This window comes from Corapipo altera, unplaced genomic scaffold (genome assembly GCF_003945725.1).
Source record: "Corapipo altera isolate COAL_440 unplaced genomic scaffold, ASM394572v1 57, whole genome shotgun sequence".
Classification (NCBI taxonomy): Eukaryota; Metazoa; Chordata; class Aves; order Passeriformes; family Pipridae; genus Corapipo; species Corapipo altera.
Genome location: NW_020884905.1, coordinates 3,933,129 through 3,947,839, shown reverse-complemented (window position 1 = coordinate 3,947,839; position 14,711 = coordinate 3,933,129). Strand labels below are relative to the sequence as shown.

The following is a 14,711-nucleotide window of genomic DNA, read 5'->3' as shown; positions in this document are numbered from 1 at the left end:
AGTTAATCTAGCACACAGCAATCTTCTTTACAGGTGGGGTATGATGACAGAATTTAATAGAACCAGTCTATTTTTAAATTGTATTTTAAAGTTCTGTGTTTCAAGGTCATAACAGTCTCTCGTCATCTGCTGCTATAATTCCAATTATATGAAAATTGACACTGAGGGGACACTGTTTAAATCTGCACATGTTAAGGCACAAGATTTTCAACTGTAGAAGTTTCTTGCTACTGAAGTGGAGATGAATCCATATCTAATACCTCTTTACCACTATGCAAAACATAACCATTCACAAAGACATAAATAATCAGCTTGACAGGTTATCCAAACTAAAAGTTAACTCACTTGAAGGCGAAAGACAGAAGAAATCCTAATCTCTACCAACGGAGCAAAATAATGTCTCCTAGTAACAATTTTGATGTTTCCCATTTCCTTAGTATGGTAGTAAATGAAATAAACAGGTAAGTAATTAGGACTGGCAGTATGCAACCCAGTAAAACATGTGATAGGGTTCTGTTTCCAGACCAGCTCATTTTATTATATTTTTGGTTTGATATAAAGTGTTTTAATAATTTATTCAGAATTCTTATGCAGTTGTTTTTTAATTCAAAGCATACCGTAACCTACCATAATCAGAACTAATTAAATTTATACTAATGTCTTCTGATTTAAAAGCTCTTTTCACTTCAATTTTCTTTGTCCAATTTCCATTTTTCAGTAGCACAGAATCCCTGTAAGGCATCAGTAAAGTTTTGTTAGACACAGACAATGAAAGCAAGACTGTAAACTACAGTATCTGTAACAGGTGAAAGAGTCTGTATTTGGCCTTAGTTCTTTGGGTTTGCTTGGTAAGTGGCCTAAGAATAACCTTCCAATAATATATGATTTATGGCAATAAGAGAGCTGGAATCCTGCAGATCAGCTTAAGTTGTGTCAAAAGTGCCAGACTTCGGTCACAATTCTCAAGAAGTTTAGGCAGTTGGAAAAGATTTTGTTTTTCTTTTCCCATTTGCTCCAAGCATCTCTTAGCCAACTGGAGAATTTAATTCCATCTTTGAGGGAAAAACAATTAGAAAATATAATTAAAGAAATATAGCTAACAGAATAAGTAAGAACTGATGAATATATCTTTTTAATAGGTATTTTGCTTGTTTTATATTTATGGCAAAATTATTATGACTTCCATAACATGACATCAGTGTTGTACAGATATTTACATATACTCTCTGCACTGACAAGCACACTGACATGTTTTTGGAGCCTCTGAATCTTGTGCAGCATTTTAAAAGACAACAATGACTAGGAAATGCTGTAGAATAAACAGTAATTTTGCACTATTAGGTATCAGTAGGAAGTATTGCAAAAACTGCAAGTCACAGAACAGATCAAAAGCCAACACCCTAAAAAGATGTGAGGCAAAAAAACCTAATCATACATACATAATTTTCTGATTAAAAATGACTTGGTTGTCAGCATCTCCTATGACCAGTGTAACATAGTGAAAGTCTGTCGCTGTTCTCTTTGTCTGTAGCTGCTCATAGTTTGTTAATTTGACGGTTACTAAGATTTCAGCCAATGTATCGCTGTATTTTGGAAGCTAGGGAAAATGATACAGAAGACATAACTGCTAAAATATGCAAAGTAAAATATGTACCCTCCCATAAATTTTTAGCTGTTGACACAAGTACAAAAGCTCAATTCAAGCAATTTGAATTTGTGGAACAATTTTTATTTGTTGTTCTGAGACACTATTATACAGTTTTAACTTGCCCATAGCTGAATATCCTAAATTTGATTAAGTATTGAGAATAAAAGACAAATGCAAAGAGAAATATGCAAGAAGAAAACTTGTTATATATAAGTTATATTTTGGCATCCCAACATTCCTCACAATAAGATATTTAGAATTGTTAAATCTTTGTTCTGAGAATCAAGCTATTCATTTAGTATTATGTCAAATGAAAAACTTAACTAGAACTGATTGTTATAACAATAGTATTTCATGCATCTATTGAGTTTTTAACTTCAAAGATGTCTTCATTTGTATCAACTTTAAGGTTATTTTTCAAATGTTGCATTTCAGAAAGGCAGAGTGGCTATGTGACCCATTTAAAGATAAAGTGCATATCAGAACCTCGAAGCTCCTGATTACATGTGGAATTGTATCCTTCCTTTGAAAGGGCACCAACTAGGTAAATGTAATAATTTACTGTTTCTCTATATTCCTAACTGTGATGTAGAAAATAAATACGAGTTAATGCCTCTTCAGTAAGTTTTATTTGGATGTTTTTCTGTCTCTAGGGTTTGTTTATACTCAAGATAGAAGAGACCTCTCAGACTGACATATAAAGCTGAACTGTGGATATACTGGTTTGTATCTGTAACATAAAATTTTATTAATGACAGAGGGGCCAATATATTACAGGGAATGTCTATTCCAAGGCTCTCATTCAATGTTTAAGAGTTTCATTATACATCCTAAGTTGGAAGGAGGTCACAATATTGTGTAATCTTCTATCAGCGAAGACTCAAAATTTCAAGTCAGTATTTGCTCTTTCATTTAATAATACCAGCATAAAGAACATAAAATAGATAGAAAAGCATTTACCTGTTCAATATCAAGTTGATATTTTGGAAGGTGCAAAACAGACTCTTTTATCTGGTTTCCAAAAGGAGGATGTCTGTTTAAAATCTGCAAAGATTGAATTTAATTTCTGATACATTCAGCTGATTAGAGATGCCAAGAGAAATGTAAATCCAAGGAATCCAAGTCACCTGAGTAATTATGCTAGCAACAAAAGCCCTTATCACTCCTGGTTCTCTACTGTCAGGGATGCACAGAACAGCAATATTACCAAAAGAAAATTCCAGTACTTTTTCATGTTGCTACTGCTTCTGTTCAGGCAACAGCCAATGAACTAGACAATGACCTCAAAACTCAACTACTCAGGTTTTATATGAGATGACTCTTCTATGTTGCCCTAGCTTCAACTAAAACAAAAAAAAAGACAGGAAAAACCACAAAAGGGGCAGAAACAAGAAATCAAATTCCTGAAGTCAAAATAAAAAAACCCAAGTAAGATTGGTTTCCTTTAGAAATCTGTTATATCTTCCAAAACACTGGAATAACAGTTTCCTCAGAAAAGAAGCCAAGAACCAAAGAACTTGCCCTGGGGTAAAATCTAACTTACCTAAAATAGAAAGTGCTTTATAGATGATTCAGAAGAGTTTTACTCTATCACCATCTCAAACTAGCAATAATGGAAATTGGGGATTCTCATAACTAAGATACATTAAGAGAAACTGTATATATTTCCTTTTATATTTTTTCTAACACTCCCCAAAGGGAAATGCATGTTGTCCTTTCTTTCAAATTATGTTAATGATGAAATTCTACATATTTAAGCAACTGCTTTCCAAACTCAGCCAAATCAATGAAATCATTCACATTAAATTTACTACAACAAAACATCATACACATTTTCAAGAACAAACACACTTTTTAAAAATTCACTAGTAAAAACGAATAACCAACTAAACCCCTAAATTTTGCTATGATCATACAGCAGATATATATTAACCATACTGTTTTTACTGGTAACAGTAGTAATACTCAATATTTTCCTTATCATATTTATCTGTGTACAAAGTAATAAATTACCAATTCAAGTTCCCTTGCATTTATGTCTTCAATTTTTTTAAATGACGTCAGCCCAGCATTTACCATAGCATTTGACAGTGACACACCTGTGAAAAATTTAAGTTTCATGCTGTTAAAGGACAATCAGTAACCTCAAATTATTCTGAAAAACTGCACTATAGCAGGTATAATCAAAGCATAAATAATTTTATATTACATTTGACCCAGCTTTCTGCCCAGCAAATCACTACATTTCTTTGCTGTTGATTAAATATTTTAGTATTATTTAATTTCTCTTGTAAAGAGAAAAAGAAATGCAATACAAATCAAACATGAAAATATTCAGTATTTCAATACTGACAGGTTTTAGTTATGTTTTCCTCAGTAAACCAGATTTTAGATCACTTTCTACAAGAATCAAGAAATGTGTTCTGCATATTATATGATGAAAAAAGCATGTTACACTCTATTGTGTCAGAATTTTTTTCCCTATCCAAAGAATTATTTAACTATGTTAAAATCATAAGGATCAAAACATTTCTGAGCAAAATAATAACAAAAGTCACTGAAAAAATGCATTTATTAGAATCTTCTAGGAGCCTTTGCAGAATTAGCAAAAAATTTTCCTACGGCATATCTGCCATAAAAGCAGACTAGCAGAGAATTCCACATACAATTTTATTCCTCTCTGTGATTCACAGTACTTCCAGTGAGATTTAGTTATCACAGCATATGAAAAGGAACTTACCTGACTTGGAACTACAGCTACTACAATAACTGCAATGATTTGAGATAAAAAATAGTATCAAATACTTAAAATGAGTATATGGATCCTTCTCAGGCAATTCCGCAAAACAGTAAAAGAGATCTGAAAATTAAGTGGGAAGCCCCTCTAGAGACTTTTAGGTTGCTTCTCGGAAGACATTACAGCAATCTTATAAGAAAAGACTCATTTCAACTCAAGAATTCAATGATTTAGAGACACAGAAGACCTTTTGTCCTTGTGTATTTGAACAACTTTTGCATCTGACTTAGGGAAAGCATCTTTTACCATCTCCCCTCTCCTTTGCAGAAGCTCTGCAGTCTGAAGACTAAAGACTCATGTATTGCTTCCTGCAGCTAGAGCTCTTGCCCTATTTCTTTATAACTGAAGCTGAAGACTAGTTCCTTTGTCATAATTCCTAAAATGGCAGAAGGATTTCCACCAGTGAAGAAAATACCAGATATAAATAAGACTTTTTATTGTCATATATAATTCTGAGAAAAGAATAAACAGAGGTGGAAATCAAATTGAACAGGTAGTAAATGTGATAAAATCCTGCATGGCAACTGATCATCATCCTGTCTGTCAGAACAAGCAAACAGAAATCAAGCCTACCATTCAGCAACAAGAGGGAGCATCATTATTGGACAAGAGTTGTAGAAATGCAGTAAGAATTCAACTGAATCATCAATCTCAGTACGGCCAAGTGTCAGTTAAAGAACGGTTGCTTTCATAACGGAAACACTGATTACTAAGGCTTTTTTAAGATTCAAAAAAATAACATAAAAAGATAAGAGTTTAAAAATTAGGGATTTCTGCTACATGGTATCAGCAAACTTCTGTGAACTCAATTCATTTAGCTTCACAAAGACATAGAATAAGTTTAGCAGCCACAGACAGGTCAAGAATCAGACATTGTACTATTGGCATCAATTCAGTATTTGATTTAGGAAAACAGTGATTTGTCAGAACAATGTTCAAAAGAAGCCTTTGAGGGGAACAAATGATACTTTGAAAGTCAGCAATTCTTAGTAGCATATGCTGCAAGAGATATGACAGCATAAGAAAAATGTACAAAAGAAAAGGAAAATCGGACATATGTGTATATATAGCACTTACATTATTAAAAAACTAAACATGACTTTATTCTACTGAATATAGTGTACAGGCAGGATTTGCCTACACTGCAAGTGCCATATTTACTCCACTTATCGTAACTCCCTAGAAATGCTGAACACGAGGCAGATCCCTCAGATGACTGTGCTGCCATTGGCACGGGTGTGGAGTAGTGGAAATGTGTTCCTGGCACAGCACACCGTGCAGGGCACAAGCTAACGAGCCTTGTCCCCTGCTTTGAATCCACGTGAACGAAGCACTACAGCTTCTGCACTTGAGCTGGCAAGGCTGTATTGTACTGGACCATATGAATTTTCTGGATTAGCCATTCTCAAATTTGCAGATCTCTGTACTATGCTGTTCGGTACAGAGCGTGTGTGTCTTTAAAGAAGAAATACAGAGAAGGCAGCAGTGAATTCTGAAAGCATGAAGGTATGATAAGACCAGACATCAAAGCAGGAAGCTACACGACTACCTCAAACAAGTATGACTACATTTTTGTAACGCAGAGGACTCAAAAATTTCTGAACTCCTTTTCAAATAATTATGACAAGCCGGTACTTCCAGCTGGAATTTCATCCAATAACAGGATACGGTGATAGGAAGAAGATCATTAGAAACTTTTGATCATCATGTGTGTAAGAACCTCATGCACAATAAATTTATTTCTGTTTCAGGATTCCTATCCATGTCAATGCGAATTAAAGGGCTTTCATGCATATAAGTAAGAGGAACTACAGTGACAGCTGTTTGGAAAGGAAGGCATAGCCTAGTCAGAGACATGCAAACACACAGATGTGGAGTATGCCTAAAACACTGAGATGAACATTAAGAAATATGAACAATTCTGAAATACTTTGAAACCCTGATGGAAATTACTAAACAGTTCATTTTTGTTATGACAGATTATTCTGACAACTGTGGTACTCAACTGTGGCAAATGAGTAATCACAAGACTAATTTTATTATGTAAGCAGACACCACAGAAACCAGTAAGCTAATTAGGAGGTTTGATTCTCTATCAGATTACACTTTTATAATTTCTGCCTAGTACCTACCAATTTTTTCCAATTGTTTAGACACGTGAAGTGAATTTTCCCAAAGTCTGCACCTGAAACACTTTGCTAAAATCAAAGAGTTTAATAAAGCAGAAAAGTTGTTCTTAGATGATGCCAGAAAGTCAGATAACCCTGTAAAAATAAGATTGACTTATATTAATCAAATAAAATGTAGTTTATTTGTATTTGAACAAAAAAAAGGATTAAATTTTACCATACATCTAGTAACTCTTAAGCCATTTCTAAATATTCTGCCAGTATCTTGTGTCAAAGTAAAGTCTTGAACTGGAATACATCCCAGCTGAGCCTGAATGAGACTGGAAAAAGAATTTTTTTGACATACAAGCCATATTGTAAACAAAGTACAATAACATTTTAAAAAAAAAGGAAATACAGAACAGAAAAAATGAAATGCAAGATCTGGTCCTCTGTAAAATGACAGATTTTAGCAGGGACTTCAACAGCCATAAAATGACAGTTTTACAATAAAAAATAACAGCACAATATAATATTTACCAGTTTATTTTCATTTCTCTTGTTTTTATCTTCCCCTCCATTGGAAACCTATGCATGAAAACATACATATTTTCTACAATTCATTTGATTTATTGCTAAAAACATGCTTTCATTCTTCAATGAATTTTTTTTTACCTGATAGTTATTTTGTCCTTGTCTTTATTCAAAGTGTTCAGTATTTTCTTTTCATTTGTTCTTAACTTGACATCCAGAAATTCTGTGCAGTTGGAGATCATTGTAATCTGTAGCAATTAGAGGTTTTTATTAATTGTTTTTATGTGCCATTTTTTCTATCAGTTCTTCCAACTTCTGTTTTTTAAAAGAACACTTTAAAAGTTTTATTGTCTCAACACCAGGAACATGAAAAGTTCTTTCTAATACTGACCAACTTTCATTCATTTCCCTATAAGGCTATTATATAACAAAAAGGGAAAATTTTCTTTCAGCTTTTAGATTACTATTTCACCTGAAGTTATCTAAAATTAACCACACTGCTAACACTTTATCACATACAAGGCAAAAAACCCAGCTTTTTCCATCTGTTATGTATTTAATTTTATTTTCTTCATAGTTTAATAACAAAAGATAGCCACAAGAAAAGAGGCATTCCATTTTTTCATGGCAAATCTGTTCTACAATAGTATGTGCTTGAAAACAAAATGTCTTTTGTGACTTAGCAGTAGCAAAAACAACCTGTTATCCGACAGAGAAAAGTTGCTTAAAATAGAAAGACAATTCCTTTAAAACTAAAATCTGCTCTTGATGCAGCTGGTTTTTGCAACAAATATACTACTAAACCACAAAACAGTACAATGTTTAATACATAAACAGAACAGCTTCAGCAGCTTTCTGTCTGATCTTCATAAGCAAGTTTAGCAAGGGGAGAAAGAGTTGGAAATCAAAAGATCTCAACGTACAAGGCCTCAAAAATACCCCATATAGAATTTAATTAGATGCATGCTCTAAAACTTTACATAAACAAAGTCTGAGCTCTTTAAAATAAAACCTTCCCCTTCTTATCTTAGATTCTGTTTATAATCAATTGAACATATGTAAATTTTCTTTAAAAAGTTAAATTACCAATTCATTTAAAGTCTCAGTTCCCTTAATTGTGAAAAATTGCTTCACTGTATCAAATGCAATATAATACCACGCCATTAATCTTCCAGTTTCTGTAAAAGAAGAATACACCTTAGAAAATAAATATGCCAGGTTTTTTAAGTCACAAAATTAAATTAATTTTCTTATTACAGGCCTCTGTGAGGTTCACCACTGACTCAGTATGTTATTGCCCCCAGTGTCTCAGGGGCATTGCTGACCCGATCACGGAGTGGCAGAAAGAACCATGTGCCAGTTAGTTTTCTCCAGTGGAGATTAATTAACACTAACATGCCAGGCAGTGAACTGTGGTTGCTGAGAAGCCAACCACCTCTAGCAAAGGACTGCAGACACGAGCAGATATTGATAAAACCTGTCCTTCACTGCACTGTGACACATCCAATTATCTTGTCAAGATGTTCTGCAATTTTCTCCTAATCTACAAAACATTTTCAGCAACAACAAGAAAAAAATCATTCTCTTAATGTTGATCCATGGATAGAACTTCCATGACTTGTTAAAGAAACCTGTTCATATATTCTAGTCAAACAATCTCTCAGATTCTGCTCTCTACTACATTTGTGTACTCCAATTAATGGGTCACAAGAAATGTTGTGACCCTTTGTAGTTCACTACTATATCAACATCACTTCTGAAAAGTAGTTATTTAAAAGAAGTGTTACCCGTTGGTTTGAAATTATTTGCTTCATCCATCCTGATCAAATCAAAAGATGATAAATCATTTAAGTTCTTCAGACACAGTTCTGTCAAAAATTTGAAAACATCTGTATTTTTAGTACATGCAGAAAAACTATGTACAAATCAGAAACATCATCAAATTGCTATGAATGTATACCCAAGTAATTCCACTAAACTCAAGTAAAAGTTTTAGAATATGATTCTGCTCCTATTAAAGTTGGTGGTTAACTTCTGCCTGGGGAAACTCAGGGGACAACCCGACTCTTTTTCAGCAAAGCAAAAGTAGCAAAGGAAAAGAAATGATGCTGGAATGTAGGCTGCCATATTCAATTGTGAATGACAGACTGGAAAGCCCACAGCATTTATACAAAAGATTTCTGCTGGAGAGTTAACACTTAAACAGTTCAAATTTCAAATATCCACAAGTATTTATTAATCTTTCATCAGATATTTTCATACTGTATCAGGTGCATTTGTATTTAGTTCACTGAACCTACTGTGTCAGGTATCTGCATAAGGATGAACAAACTGTTTTAGTTTTCTCTTTTTCAACACCAAGGCAATGTTCAGAATTTAAAAGTCAGTCAGAAAAGCACTCAAAGTGATAGTTCCCATAGCAACCAGAAATCATTCACATTACACATGAAATGTATGAAAATAAGTAACTATACACATTACTACAAAATACTTCATGTGTGCAGGGCAGAGGAGCTAGTTTCTCTAAGAACTTTAAAAAGAGGTTGTTTTTAAGATCAAAACACTTCAAGAAAATACAATCCACAACGAAAAAGTATTTTAAAGTGAATTCTTCCACCCTAGCACTAACTGTAGAGGTGGTTTCATACCATGCCTTCTCCCATGAAGGCCTATTTAGGTAGTAACATGCTTCATTACCTCTATTCCTTTCAACCTACATGCCAAAAATAGAAAAGTCCTGATCTAAAAGACAGGAAAAAGATAGAGAACTACTGAACAAGCATATGAACAATACTGAATACTGATAAGTGCTTCTTTTTTAGCTCTCTGCAAGTCACAGTCAACGTCTCTCCTATTTGGAGACTTCAAGCAGTAGCACTTACACTGTGTTCCTGAGGATGGGCCTTTGGAATCCCTAAACAATAAACAGCCTTGGCATCCTTCCACCAAGCCCAACATCAATCACAAATTTTTCCTACACAGTTGTGTAAAATGTAATAAATATGGAAGTGGAGTCCAAGTACAAGCTCTACAAATTTCTGGTTGTGTATCTGTCCATGTTTTCATGTACCAGACCCTCTTCCAGATACTTAAGTTCCAAATGGTCCAGTATACAAATGTACAGAACTGTGATGGACACAAGGACTTTCACTGATGATAGAAAACTGTATTTGTAGATTTGCAGAACTTGACAGCAAGTAGTCTTTTATTAATATACTCATTTTTGATCTACCAGAAAACTTAATTAAAATAAATTAAAACCAAAACAAAACCAAACCACTCAAAGAGAGTTGTATGCTATTTCTATATTTAAAGATGAGAGGCACTGATTCCCAAACTATTTAGTCAGCTGTATGTTTTCTAATGGAATTGTAAATAGCTAAAATGCAGCATTAAGAAAAAGTCAATAACTGGATTTTATTCAAGTCTTAGCAAAAAAAGCCTTTTAAAATCATGCAATTTTAAACTGTGTCTGAACAAGGTAAAGATGTTTATGTTTTACATGCTTTGTTTTCAAAGCTAAATTTATGATGAAGGGAAGATGACAATTTCTAAAAAGGACTTTCTTGAAAGTATGGCAATAGAAATTAATGAAAGTAAATGAGATCAATCAAAGGAAAATTAGGAGGAATGACAAGCAATCAAAATTAAAGTGCTCTGCTCCATATTTCTGAGCACATATATGAAGATGAGATAGGTAAAAGCATTTAATTATTTTCCCATATACAAGAAAAACAAAATGCACTTATAGTCTTTCAAAAGTATTAATAATTTAATAAAATAAATAACAAAACATAGTAAATTACATTTGTTTTGCAAATGGATCTATTGAAATTAATGGATATATATATAATGAGAGAATCTGCTCTAAACCATAACATTTTACTGAAAAAAAGCTGAAAATTTCACACTTACCTTGTAATTTTGCTTCAATTCCAATTTTATCCAATCCAGGTGAAAAACCTTCATGGAAAAGACAAAAGGTGTTTTAACCTGATGCAATTATACACTTCCTCCTCAATATCATCAGCCATCAAAACTGATTTGCTGATTTTTGGGAGCCAAATACCCCAAAATAAAAAAGGTAACTGCTAACAAGTCAGAAGCCTCAGAGAGTGGAACTATCTAAGTAGCAGTAAGTAGCTTTTGGAACAGATGTGCAAAGGTAAAAGCTGCAGATATTCCCCGAGATAAAATATCAGAGTCCTAGAAGTTGCAGAAAGTAGCAACTTCCCAGGCACAGTCTTCCAATTTAAGAACATAGAAAGCCACCTAAATTGTTACTTCCATTCAAGTAGTAGATGTACTATGTGCCAGCCCCAGCTATGAATCCTTATAAAAAACTGTCTCCAGCAAGTATCCAATGACTTCAAAATCAGCTGTAGAGCAAGCGGGCAGGAACAAAGATATGGTCAGGGATGGGGACCAAGATGATGTTCTGGACAGGACAAACTGAAGAAATTGGAATTAATACTAATGAAGTTTCATTCTAGAAAAACTATGAAATATTAGACTTTTTTTTTCTTAGCAGCAGATTACAAATTCAGCACTGAAAAATACATTATGGCTTGATACAGCATAAATATATGGTCCAGTGTATTAAGAGCAAAAGAAATACACTATGAAGCTGTAAATGGCTCCTTCATGGTTTTTAAATGTTATACCATGATAAAACTCCCACTACTTATGTCAAAGCAACAAAATATTACAGGCCATACTGTACATCTTGTTTTCATCTTGTTATGAAATAACAGTCCATAAGAAAATGACAGAAACAAATAATATGGATCTAACACATCCTAGCATGATAATTTAGATAAATTTTAAAAAATAAAAACAAACCATAATGAGCTGGATTTTTTAAGGCTCTAATGTACAAGAAGGTTGATCGTATCCACTCCAAAGCTACAGTGACATCTGTGACAGTGTGTAGCACTATTTCTGCATTTAAGTGCTCAACAAGATGCCTGTGCAAGCTAATACAAAAAAACAGGAGTTAAGTATATTTACCAATTAGCAATACAAAAAGTGCTAAAACTATTTTTTGGGAAGAAAAAAAACCAAACAAACCCCTCCTCCAAAACTACATCAACTGTTCACTGTATTCAGCGAAATCAATAGCAAACAGTAAAGGTAATGTAAATAATCAACCATGTAATTTGTTTATTATGGCATAATGTCCAGCAAGGAAAAATAAACTGTCAACTGTGAAGTTTCACATTTATTTAGAAAACAAAGCTACAAACATTTAAAAGTTACAGTATAATGTTGATATTCTGTATATATTTGAAAATTAAATGTTAATAAAATTACGCGCATAAAATTTCCTATTTTACTCTTTAATGTCTTAACTTTCCTTTCTCTTGATAATCTGTTAAAATCAAGTGAATTCTTGTAGGTCGAGTACTTCCCAGACTCTATTATCTAAAAATTCAGAGACATGATCTGGATTCAATTCTTGCTTTTTGTCTTTGCAATATGAACTATTTCAGTTTCTTCAGTTTTCCAGCAGGAATTTATACAACTGTTTTTTTTGTGGTTGAGTTTAAAACGTTCTAAAGATAGCTCTGGCTGATAAAACAGAGGCTGTTAACTCCTGAATAGCTTAATCTGATTTTCTAAATTGACCAAATAAACACCCTAAAACCCACCTGAAAAAACACATTCTGTGGAAACTATGAAACTTTGCTACCATCTATATAGTCTTATAAAAATTACTTAGTTACCTGCTCTCTATTATATCAGCACCATTTAACATCTGAATATACCTCTGCCTTGTGCTCCAACGAGTCATAATAACTGCTGTAGCTGTAGTGTCAAACTGAAAAATAAAACCACAAATAAAAGCTGTTCTATAGTTCTTAGAAAAAAAAATCCATTTGAATATGCATCACGTATCTGTTGAATCCATTAAAACTGTTTTCTTCAAATCCTGGTTGAAATGGTTATTGTTTGCCAGCTTCCCACTATTTCTCTAATCCCCACTGACCACATAACTGAAATGTAATCTTTAGATCTTTTTCCACTTTTTGGTGGACCAAAGCAAACAGATTTCTTTCTCAATTAAGAAGTTACCCAGGAGTAATTTAAGTATCAATAACAACCCAAATGCTGCAGTAAAATTGTTGGCATTGTTGTTTCTTTGTTGAGAATAGTTTCTACTAATCTATGGACAGCACCAATGTATAGAGCATTAACTTACCTGAGGCCTTCCAGCTCTCCCAATCATTTGCAGAATATCAGTTTCACTGTACTCTTGAAACACTCCTCCAACATAGTGCATTGTGGATTTTATAACCACCAGGTGTGCAGGTAGATTGACTCCCATAGCTAAGGTGCTGGTAGTAACTACATCAGAGCAAAGTATATGAACACCATCGAAATGTCCTGGCAGACACTCAACAAGCAGCAAATAAGTGACTTAAGTCTTGATGCCTAAGAGCTGTTAGTTTCTAGTGGAATCAGTAGGCACTGTGCACCAGAAAGGATTTTATGTAGATTACAGACAAGTACTTGCATAACAATTTCTGTGTACCTGATCATCTGCATCACTTATTATCGAGTTCTTTAACAATTTATATCCCAGATACTTTTATTTAAACATTCCTTTACATTTGGAGATAATCCATAATCCAATCCACCTCAATATTACAGACACACAATGAAGAAACATTATTTCCTATTTCTTCATGTATAGATATTTGAATACAGCCATTACTTCATCTTGGTTAGTAGTGGTCAATATCTCTAAGATGTATTTTAAGTCATCAGTCATTAGCATTGTTTATCCATGGTACCAAATCAAAATCACCACCAACACTATCACAGCACTTTACCAACACACGTTCTCACATGGAAAACACCAGTCAAGCGTGTGGCAAACTATCTCACACTCATGTTTGTGATTCACTTTCTCTAAAGAATATATGGGATGGCAAGAATTTAATATAGAAAGCCAACTGATATTACTAGTCTGCTAGGACAACAAAGTATTAATGAAATTTCCAATTTTTTTTTAAATGAAAATTAAAATTAGTACTTACGAGTTTTTCGTATTTTGATAGTATGCAAAATGGTAAATCTGTCAAAACAAAAGAACCTAACCATAAAAAAAGCTGCAAAGAAAGATTACTTACCAGTGCAATCAGAGCTTCAGTCCATGTATGTGTGTATATATAGATATATATGTATACACACACACACTGTGAGTATAGGGATATTCTACTTCAAAACCAAAAGATTTCTTTCTCTTTGCAGTAGCTGTGAAAGGTGTGTTAAAACCCTACCTCCCATCATGCTCACAGAGTTATGAAGTGGAATATGCTCCATATTCTTTCAGTTTCCCCTGTTATAGAAATGTAATTCTAGTATCTCAGATGATTCTGAAATATTCATACAAACTACAAATTTCAAAGGACTTAAGTACCAATGAGCAACTTTGCCATGTGATAGTCCACATGTATGTTCAAGTTGTGCTCAGCTGTGGCACGGGTTCTCAAAGCCATTTTTGCAAAGAGCAATCATAGAATTAGTCCCCTGAGATTTCAGAAATGGCACCACAGCTGACAGCCACACACAGTGCACCAGGCAGCCAAAGCACAGTAGATTGCAGGGATGCAGGGGC

The 14,711-nt window shown here is 33.7% G+C and overlaps 1 protein-coding gene across 8 annotated transcripts in view; it reads right to left on the bottom strand.

Annotated features, from left to right (window-relative positions):
- Positions 1 to 14,711, bottom strand: part of HFM1 (HFM1, ATP dependent DNA helicase homolog) — a 38,852-nt gene that overhangs the window by 6,787 nt on the left and 17,354 nt on the right. For 7 of the 8 annotated variants that reach the window (XM_027651732.1, XM_027651726.1, XM_027651725.1 and 4 more), the window contains 14 exons: positions 13,290 to 13,435; positions 12,814 to 12,908; positions 11,930 to 12,063; positions 11,003 to 11,050; positions 8,875 to 8,955; positions 8,174 to 8,265; positions 7,229 to 7,335; positions 7,094 to 7,141; positions 6,797 to 6,894; positions 6,578 to 6,709; positions 3,662 to 3,747; positions 2,609 to 2,692; positions 1,440 to 1,597; positions 628 to 731 (listed from right to left, as the gene is read on the bottom strand). In XM_027651732.1, the coding sequence (XP_027507533.1) occupies positions 628 to 731; positions 1,440 to 1,597; positions 2,609 to 2,692; positions 3,662 to 3,747; positions 6,578 to 6,709; positions 6,797 to 6,894; positions 7,094 to 7,141; positions 7,229 to 7,335; positions 8,174 to 8,265; positions 8,875 to 8,955; positions 11,003 to 11,050; positions 11,930 to 12,063; positions 12,814 to 12,908; positions 13,290 to 13,435 (1,413 nt within the window). The remainder of the gene's footprint in view (positions 1 to 627; positions 732 to 1,439; positions 1,598 to 2,608; positions 2,693 to 3,661; positions 3,748 to 6,577; positions 6,710 to 6,796; positions 6,895 to 7,093; positions 7,142 to 7,228; positions 7,336 to 8,173; positions 8,266 to 8,874; positions 8,956 to 11,002; positions 11,051 to 11,929; positions 12,064 to 12,813; positions 12,909 to 13,289; positions 13,436 to 14,711) is intronic. The other variant, XM_027651730.1, reaches the window with a different exon arrangement.